This window comes from Tenrec ecaudatus, chromosome 8 (genome assembly GCF_050624435.1).
Source record: "Tenrec ecaudatus isolate mTenEca1 chromosome 8, mTenEca1.hap1, whole genome shotgun sequence".
Taxonomy (NCBI): Eukaryota; Metazoa; Chordata; class Mammalia; order Afrosoricida; family Tenrecidae; genus Tenrec; species Tenrec ecaudatus.
This window is the reverse complement of record NC_134537.1, coordinates 37,475,704-37,485,986: the sequence shown is the minus strand read 5'-3', so window position 1 is coordinate 37,485,986 and position 10,283 is coordinate 37,475,704. Positions and strand designations below refer to the sequence as shown.

At 49.9% G+C, this 10,283-nt stretch overlaps 1 protein-coding gene across 1 annotated transcript; it reads left to right on the top strand.

Moving 5' to 3' along the window:
• The first annotated feature begins 3,198 nt into the window (after window positions 1-3,198).
• GP5 (glycoprotein V platelet) lies at window positions 3,199-4,827 on the top strand. The gene has a single exon (XM_075557154.1). The coding sequence runs from the start codon at window positions 3,202-3,204 to the stop codon at window positions 4,825-4,827; it is 1,626 nt and encodes a 541-aa protein (XP_075413269.1). The 5' UTR covers window positions 3,199-3,201.
• Window positions 4,828-10,283: the final 5,456 nt, after the last annotated feature.

Here is a 10,283-nt window from a genome sequence, read left to right as displayed (position 1 = left end):
TACACCAGCACTTGCTACTCTGCATCCTTTTTCTTCACCTCTGCAGAGCATCCCATTGCAGGGGCAGGCCGTAATTCGAGCAGCTAGTGGCTTGCTGCTGGTCATTGAGGCTTTTAAGTTGTTCCTGTTGTTAGCAATACTACTGGAGTAATGGTTTTGTGCATACATCAACATGTCCATAGCGTCTGTTTTCAGCAGCGGAACTGCTGGGCAAAGGGTATGTGCATTTGAAATTTAATAAAACTAAACTTCCCTTCAGGAATTTTGCACCAAGTTTTTTTTCACACTTGTGTATCCCGATGCTACTTTCTTCCCAATAAATACACCTCTGACTCTAATCAGGTCTTCAGGATGAAAGGTTTATCATTGGCCGTGGTGCCGAGTTTGTCACAGAGCCCAGGAACGGGCCGCCCATTAGTGAGCTGCTGAATGAGGTCCATGCTGCCATTAAGCTCAGTGAAGAAGAAGGACTGTACGTATTTTTTAATAAATGGGACCAGGCCAGCTGGTTGTTCTAATGGAAAGAAGTAAAACTGGGCTCTTAATACATCATGTACAGAAATCAATTCCTAGGTGAAAGGTTCTAAATGCCAAGAACAGACTACAATAAAACACAGTAAGGTGATGTCGGAGAGTGTTTTCCTGTTTGGCGGTGGGGCGATTCCTTTAATAGGCAGAAAAGGCACCAATCATATATGAGCGATAGTTCTGCCTATTTTAAAACTTGCTGTCCATCGAAGGACAGCATGAAAAGGTGACATGACAAAGCACACACTGGGGGAGATGGGATTGTAACCTCAATAACTGACCAAAGGTCAGTAGCCACAATATAAAAAGAATGCGTACAAATAGGAGTTTTTTTTGTTTTGTAAATATATAGGCATAAATATTTTAATGAGAGAAAAGAGAAAAAGGCAAATTTCCCAGAAGGTGGAAACACAAGCTGCTCTTAAATATGTGAATTTAAGTGAAACCTGTTGCAGCTGTGTTTATTTCACGTCCTAACGACCCTAGTACAGCATCTGAGAGGGTCACCTTCGAGAAGGTAGCTGCCATCTCTTTCTCCCGAGGGGCAGCTGGTGGGTTCGAACCACCAACAGTTAGCAAGTGCCCAACCACTGTACCACCAGGGTTCCTTCAAATATATGACCAAACGCACTGCCACTGAGTCTATCCTGGCTCATAGCGACCCTGTATGAAGAGGTGCTCACACTCATCCTTAAATGGGGAAACCAGAAGCAGACCACCTTAAGATAGTAATTTTATTACCAGTGTGTCAGAAATCAAATTAAAAAACAAAAACCGCTCTCTCCCTCTCTCCCCCTCTCCCCCTCTCCCTCTCCCTCCCTTTCCCTCCCTCTCCCCCTCTCTCTCTCCCTCTCCCTCTCTCCCTCTCCCTCCCCCTCTCTCCCCCTCCCAGTGAAGAAAAATAAATAAATAAAAAACAAAAACCCTCTTCAAATACCCAATGTGGGCAAGGGCATGAGGGCCAGGGTCATCCTCAGGGGCACAGCCACATTGGGAAGGAGTTGGACCTGTCAAAGTGAACATGCAAACACCCTTCAGCCCACCAATGACATTACCCGACATGGTCGAGTGTGTCGTTAGCATGATTAGTCTGAAAAGAAGAAATCGGTGGAGAATTGGGGCAAGGTGCCATAAACAGGAAGACCACAGGAAGCGTGGCCCAGCTCGGAGGGTGGCTGCGGCAGCCTTCAGCATTTCCAGCATCCCATTGCGCCATTTATGGAAAAACCCTCTCCCCACTGCTGGTCTCGGTCAGCAGGACCCGGGCTATCTCAGACCCCCTCACCAGTTTGGAAATACTCATATTTATCATTAAAAACCAGGATAGGGCCTCACCCAGAGACAGTCCTTTCCAGGAATTTTCTTCTGACGAAATCTTTATCCTCCGGACGCAGGGCTACCTCCCGCTTCCTTTCTCAAAGTGCCACATCACAGGCCAAGCTCCAAGACTTTCAGTTGCATGGGGCGCAGCACCGGGTCAGGTAAGGCCAAACTTTTACAGTATTTGAAGAGGAAATTGGAAGCTAGGCGAGCCTGTGTGTGCATTAGAACCAAAATTAGTGCGGGAGATAATTTATACAAAGGGACATTGGGTGGGAAGCATGATCTTGGTTGACTGGTATTACTGCGTATTTTGTGGGTAGGCCCTTGCCACAGTATTCCTTTTTAGGAGGCATCTTAGAAATGGTAGCTCTGTGTGTCATGGTGTAGTCAGAAATACTACCCGCAGAGTCTAGCTGTGTGACCCTGGGTATGTTACTTAACCTTTCTGGGCCTTGGTTTCCTCATCAGGGAATTGGAGAAAATAGTCAAAGAGGGTTATTGCAAGCATTCCGTGAAGTCATAGAATCCACACGGGCTACTACGAGGGTCGCTATGAGCCATAATGGACTCAATGGCAGTGAGTTTTCAATAGAAAGGTTCTGAGAACCAGGGGTCGCCTAAGTGACAAGTAGTATTACCTGCTTTTCTCGGTGGGGCTGGCCACTGCGGGCATTCACTGTTTTTGCTTGTTCGGTGTTTTTGCTGAGTCAGTTGGTATTAGAAGTGGCATTATTGTGACCCAAAGAATCGGGTGGTGGTGGTACCTATCATTCCACCAGCTCTGCGACTCTCCTTCCATGCCATGGCTGTAGACACCCAGGTAGGCTGTGGCCTGCTGCAAGCTACTTTTACAATGACCACCGTTCTGGATGTCCGTGAGCTTGGAAAAGGCACCCCGGCGTGATACTGCTAGCTGCTAGACGCACCCCCCACCCCCAGACAGGCTTTCTACTCTTGACAAGAATAAAGCGTTAGTCTCAGAAACTCACAGGGGTTCACTGGATGACAGTGAGTGCTTGTTTTTGTTGTTTTGGTGAGCTTGAATGTGAGAATGACTAATTTCATTAGCTCTCTTCACGGCAAGCCTTGAACTCTGTTTAAACCTGTTGGCCTTTCGAATGAACACACGGATTGAAGGTCATTTCAAGGATGAGCTCTCAGACTGTGGGATGAAGTGCCTTACTGCACCCTGGGAGATGGGCACAAGCATAAAATGAGGGACTCCTTAGCTGTAGTTGGGTAGCAAAGCCAGTGAGCCTTCTTCTGGTCAGGGGGTTGTGCTTCTGCGAAACAGTAAGGGTCATGGGGGCAAACACGTGGTTCAACGCCCTGTCGACTGTATTTTCAGACATGCTGAGGACGGCCCTACTGTGCGCGGCGCTCGGACTCCTGCGGGCCCAGCTCTTCCCCTGCCCACCGACCTGCAAGTGTGCCTTCCGGGACGCTGTGCACTGCTCCAGGGGCAGCGTGGCCAACATCTCGGCGCTCGGCCTGCCCACCAACCTCACGCACATTCTACTCTACCGCATGGACCGTGGCGTCTTGCAGAATCACAGTTTCACCGGCATGATGGTCCTGCAGCGCCTGATTCTCTCCGACAGCCACATTTTGGCCATTGCCCCTGGCACCTTCAATGACCTGATCAAACTCAAAACCCTGAGGTTGTCACGCAACAAAATCACTCATCTCCCGAGCGCGCTGTTGGATCAGATGGTGCTGCTGGAACAGCTGCTTTTGGACCACAATGCGCTCAGCAGCGTTGACCCAGACATGTTTCAGAAGCTGGGTAACCTGCAGAAGCTATTCCTGAACCGGAATCAACTCGCTTTCCTCCCCGCTAATCTCTTCCAGCACCTGGGCCACCTGAAAGTGTTGGATTTGTCTGGAAACAATTTGACCCACCTGCCCAAGGGGCTGCTGGGGTCACAGGTTCGGCTTGAGAAACTTCTGCTGTCTTCGAACCAGCTCACGGCCCTGGATGCCGGGCTGCTGGACCGCCTGGGCGCCCTGCGGGATCTGCAGCTCCATTCGAATCGCATCCACTCCATCGCCCCCGGGGCTTTCGACCGGCTCGGCCACCTGCGCGCTTTGACCTTGTCCGCAAACCGCCTGGTGCTTCTGCCCCGCGCCCTCTTTCTCCACGTGCACAATGTCACTCGCCTGACCCTCTTTGAGAACCCGCTGGAAGAGCTCCCCCCGGTGCTCTTCGGGGAGCTGCCCGGCCTGCGGGAGATGTGGCTCAACCGCACCCAGCTGCGCACCCTGCCCGACGCCGTCTTCCGCAACCTGAGCGGCCTGCAGGCCTTGGACGTGAGCCTGAGCCCGCGCCTGAGCGCGCTGCCCGAGGGCGCCTTCCAGGGTCTGGCCGGGCTGCGGCGGCTGGCGCTGCGCCACAACGGGCTGCGGAGCCTGCCCGGCGCGCTCCTCCGCGACCTCAGCAGCCTGGAGAGCGTGCAGCTCGACCACAACGAGCTGCAGACCCTGCCCGGCGACGTGTTCGAGGCCCTGCCCCGGCTCGCCGAGCTCTGGCTGGGGCACAACCCCTGGCGCTGCGACTGCAGCCTGCAGCCCTTCCTGGGCTGGCTGCGGGGGCGCGCGCACCTCCTGCGCCCGGCCGCCGAGCCCCCGCGGTGCCGCGGCCCCGGCCGCCTCGCTGGCCTGCCCCTCGGGGCCCTGCTGGAGCGCGACGCGGGCTGCCCGGGCCCCCGGGGGCCGTCCCCCCACCCGCCCATGGAGCTCTCCCTGGAAGCCCGCTCCCAGGCCGCCGCCCTCCGGGCCTGGGGGCCCAACCGCTCGGAGCCCTGGGCATGGGTCCAGCCGGTGGCCAGGAGCGAACGCGAGGACCAGAGCCTATTTTGGGGTCTTTATTTTCTGCTTTTAGTCACTCAAGTCATAATAACTGCGATCATTGTGTTTGCCATGATTAAAATCGGCCTGCTCTTTAAAAAATTAATCATAGAGCGGGTGCTCTTTTGAGTCAATGGGGAAGCCTTGCAATTATTTAAAGCGTGTCTCTGTAAGAGCCCAGACAAACTACTACTATGTCTTCCTCCCCTCCGCCCCCCCACCCCCCACCCACCCCACCCCCCCCCCCCGCCTTCCCCCTTTCTATTAGACCCTCTCCATTCTCCTTCATCTCCGGCCCATTTCCAGACCCCCTTGTTTCTTCCTCTCCCTTTGCCTCCCCCTTCCTCCCGCATTTCCCCATCTCTGTGCCCCGCTGCTGCAGCCTTTACATTTGTAAACTGATTCATGAGCCTGGCCCTTTAACGGTCTGTCTGTGCCTGGTGGGGGGCCGGGTGTCTAGGGAGGAGGGGGGATGAAAGACCCCACTTTGGGCCTGCCTCCTGCACATCTCATGTTAATGAGACAAACGAATGAATTAAAAAATTGAATTTGTATGTCCCAAGTGATGATGGTTTCTCCTGGAGGGAAAGGATGGATTTAGTTTTCTTCTTTTTAAAATGTATTGGGAGCTCTTTTTTTTTTTTAAAAAAAAATCATTTTATTGGGGGCTCCTACAAGTCTTATCACAATCCAGACATTCATCCCTTGTGTCAAGCACATTTGTACATTTGTTGCCACCATCATTCTCAAAACATTTTCTACTTGAGCCCTTGACATCAGCTCCTCATTTTCCCCCCTCCCTTCCCACCCCGCTTCCCTCACAAACCTTTGATAATTTATAAATTATTATTACTTTTTCATGTCTTACACTGCCTGATGTCTCCCTTCACGTACTTTTCTGTTGTCCGACCCCCAGGGAGGGAGTTATATGTAGATCCTTGTGATCGGTTTCCCCTTTCTATCCACCTTCCCCTTACCCTCCTGGTATCTCTACTCTAATTATTGGTCCTGAGGGGTTTATCTCTCCTGGATTCCTTGTGTTTCCAGTTCTTATCTGTACCAGTGTACATTCTTTGGTCTACCTGGATTTGTAAGGTAGAATTGGGATCATGATAGTGAGGGGGTTGGGGGGAAGGAAGCATTAAAGAACTAGAGGAAAATTGTATGTTGCATCATTTCTATACTGCACCATGACTGGCTCATCTCCCCGCGACCCTTCTGTAAGGGGATGTCCAATTGCCTACAGATGGGCTTTGGATCCCCACTCTGCACTCCCCCCTCATTCACAATGATATGATTTTTTGTTCTTTGATGCCTGATACCTGATCCCATCAACACCTTGTGATCACACAGGCTGGTGTGCTTCTTCCATGTGGGCTTTGTTGCTTCTCAGCTAGATGGCCATTTGTTGACCTTCAAGCCTTTAAGACCCCAGACACTATATCTTTTGATAGCTGGGCACCATCAGCTTCCTTCACCACATTTGCTTATGCACCTGCTTTGTCTTCAGCGATTGTGTTGGGAAGGTGAGCATCATGGAATGCCAGTTTAATAGAACAAAGTGTTCTTGCATTGAGGGAGTACTTGAGTAGAGGCCCAATGTCCGTCTGCTACCTTAATACTAAACCTATAAGTGTATGCGCATAGATCTATTTCCCCATCGATATATATAAATATATTTACATATGTAAATGACTGTATTAAACCTCTATACATGCCCATTTGCCTCCTACTTCTTTCTTCTATTTCCTTTTACTTTCCTCTTGTCCCACTATCATGCTCAGTCTTCATTTGGGTTTCAGCAGTTCCTCTCCATTACATTGCCCTCTCTCAAGCCCTACCAGGCCTCCTACACCCTCCTCTCCATCGATTTTGGATTACTTGTTTGACCCTTGTGCCTGGGTTTAACACCACTTCCTTTCCCCAGCCTCCTCCTCTCCCATGTCCCCCCAGAACTGTCAGTCCCGTTGTTTTCTCCTCCAGATTGTTTATCCTGCCTATCTTATCTAGATAGACTTACAGAGATAATAATATGCACAAAACACAAGACAGAGCAAAACAAAGCAATGAAAGAAAAGAAAACAACAAATCCCAATGACAAAAAAAATAATAAGAAGAAAAAAAGCTTGTAAATAGTTCCAGGTCTGTTTGTTGACCTTTAGGAGTGTTTTCCAGTCGAGTCTGATGGGGTGTCACACCCTGGCCCCAAAATCTATTTTTGTTACTTCTTCAGAACTTCCTTGCTCTGCTCCCCTTGCTGTTCTGTTGCACACCCTTAGTGTTTTGCCTCCCATTGGTGGGGTCAGATCAGGCGCAATTCCAGCACTGTGTCTCCAATGTTATCCCCCTTAGGGCTATGGGGCTGTGAGGGATGTCGTGAACGGAAATGACGTTCTCAGGGCTTGGTGGGCCAGGATGTGCTCCACTCTCTTCCTCCCCCTTCATTTGCTCCCATGTACTCTGATCAGACATGTCCCTCTCCCTGAGCTGTAGCCTCAGTGTTGTCCTCTGAAGTGAATTCTATTGGGGGGGGGAGGGTTGGGGGAGAAAGCTGTCCACATAGGTGGAATTGGGGCCAGCCCCTCAGACCTCTATACTGGTTCCCTGCTTCATGCCGTATGTTGCATTCACATCTTGGAGCACCGGGTTGAAGTCTTTCCCTGTGGAGATATAAACAATACCCTCCCCTTGGGTGTGTTAGTGACCTGTTCCCCCATTATCCATGTCTTTTTTTTCTTTTTGCCCCCTCCTTTTTAATTGACCACCATATGTATCCCTGGATTTGGTCTGGCCCCTGCCATACTACCAGGACCTTCCCCCGGAATGTTTGTATGCAGTAGCTTTTTCCCTGTGTCCCTTTTGCATTTTTAAGCTTACGTCAACAGACTCATGTCCTACTTGTCCTTTTGTGCTTGGCTTACTTCACTTAGCATAATTTCCACCAGTTCTTCCCTTGCAGTGATGTACTTCATGCGTTCATCACTGCTTTTTAGGGATGTGGTTTTTTAAAGATCATTTTATTGGGTGTGCCACGGTTTTTAAATCCATTTGTCGGTTGAGGGAAATTTGGGTTGCTTTCAACTCCTTGCGATTGTGAACTGTGCCGCGATGAACATTGGAGCACAGATGTCTGGCCATGGTTTGCTTCTTGTCTCTTCTCGTATATGCCCAGTAGGGGGATTGTTGGGTCGGATGGTAGTTCAATCTCCATCTGTTTTAGATATTGCCAAATGGATTTCCACAGTGGCTGTACCTACCTACAAGTCCACCAGCAGTGGATGAGAGTTCCTATCTCACCACAGGCCCTCCAACACTTGTTGCTTTCTGATTTTTTGAATTGGGCTATCTTTGAGGGTGTTTAATGGTATCTCGTAGTTGTTTTAATTTGCATTTCTCTTATGGCTAATGATCAGGAACATTTTCTTATATGTTTATTGGCCATTTGGATTTCTGCCCTTGTGAAACTTCTGTTCAGGTTCTTTGCCCACCTCCTCAATGGGCAATTAGTTTTTTTTCTTTTTGGAAGCTAGCAGAGTATTGTAGATTTTAGTAATAAGGCCTTTGTCTGATGTGTCATTGCTAAAGATGTTTTCCCAGTCAGTGGGCTCTCTTACTACTCTCTTGGTGAATTCTTTTGATGTACACAGGTGACTTATCTTCAGTATAACCCACTTGTCAATTTATGACTCATCTGTATTTCTGTCCTTCTCTATTTCTGACAGACTATGCATTTCCTGCACCAAAATCTCAGGTTTGTCCCAATTCCCTCACCGGTGGCCCTAATAGCTTGGGAGGAGCTCTTATAGATATTATAACAACCCACAATTCCATTAGATCAAGCATAATTGTACAATTGCTGTCACCATCAGTTTCAAAACATTTTCTTTCTTCTTGAATTCTTTGATGTCAGCTCCCCTTCATCCCTACCCCATCCCCCCCGCACAGGAACCCTTATTATTTTATTATGTATTATTATTATTTTGCCATATCTGACAACAAAGGATGGATCTCTTTATTGACTTTTCATTTGAAAGGTTCTCCCTAGTTATTTTCCTTTGTCCTGTTTTCCTCACTTCTTGTATCTCTGACCTGTGGGCTATCTGGGGGAACTCAGGAGCCATCTATTCAAGGTCAGCTGGCCCGGTGATAAGCTGGGAGATAGCACACCGAGTCTTCCCTCCAAGGACTCAGGACCCAGTGGCATGACTGCCAGCTGTCCAGGCTGGGTGCCAGCTGAGTATTAGGCAGGAGCCACAGGAAGGGGCAAGGGGAACCCAAACACCGTGAGCGTGCTGAGCAATAGGCCTGAGAACAGACTCACTGGCTCTTGTCGGAGCCTCCCATGAGTCTCTACTTGCTCTGACCAGGGCGTCTCATTTAGACCCTGGGTTGGTTTCATTTCCTGAACGAAACGCCACCTCATTTCCCAGGTATTTATGGAGCGCCTGCTGCGTGAACACAGCGCTAAGCTAGTTTCGTTTGCCTGGATCCCATCCGCATCTACTCTGCACCTAGAGAGCAAGGAGGACTTGATGCTGTACCTGGATGGATGCCCTGGGGAGAGGCAGTGGCTAAAGACAGGAGCTGGCGAGCTGACAGCCTCGCTTCAAATCCGAGCCCCGCCCCCAACTAGCCGCCTCTGATTCCCTTAGCCCTGTCAGAAGGGCTAAATGAGTCCCTGCTGCAGAGAAGTTGTGAGCTCATGGATTTGTGAGAATAACAGGCAATAAAGCGCAGAATGACTTAGCCTCGTGCCCTGCATTCACTGAAGGCTCAGTAAATGTTAGTTATGACGATGACTATGATGATGAAATTAGCGATTAGTGCTGCTCTCGTGACTGTCAAGGAAGAGCTTGGGTTGGGGTTGTCGCTGTGTGTGGGGGAAGAACACGTGCTCTTTATTGGAGGCCGCATTGACATCACCTGGGGGTGGTCTCAGCCCTGTGTGGCCGGGCTCTGTATTCAGTGGTTGATCCCAACACCACCAATTCGAGGATCGGAGGAAGCACTGGATTGCTGGCATTGGTAGGTGCCCTTCTTCAAGGCCAAGATCAAATATCTCCTCCTTGGTAATGCCTTCCTTGCCTGGCCAGCCAGAGTCAGGTGCTGTCTGCTGAGTGCTCCACACGAAGACACAAGGCACCACCACCACCACTTGGTGCCAGCTCACTTCACTCTAGGGCAGCGGTTCTCAGCCTTCCTCAGGCCACGACCCTGTCATACAGTTCCTCAGGTTGTGATGACCCCAAAACATAAAATTATTGTTGTTCCTACTTCATCACTGTCATGAACCGGGCAATCCCTGTGCAAGGGTCGTTTTTGACCCCAAAGGGGTCGTGACCCACAGGTTGAGAACCGCTGCTCTAGGGACTATCTGTTCCTGCGCCTCTACACTGTAGAAACCTTCACCTGACCTTGTCTTCGTTATTTCCGTGGATGCAAAGGTTGAAACCACCTACTGCATCGAACAACTATGTTCTCAGGTAAGTTACGCGGCTCTTCAACCCCGTGTCTTTTTCCACAGAACGAAGACAGTGTCCTCACCCAAGTGGCGAGGACAGAAAGAGGGGGTCCATGGCAAATCG

What these genes read in the sequence shown, in the direction of transcription:
- GP5 (XM_075557154.1), top strand. Translation starts at nt 3,202, where the DNA reads ATGCTGAGGACGGCCCTACTGTGCGCGGCGCTCGGACTCCTGCGGGCC.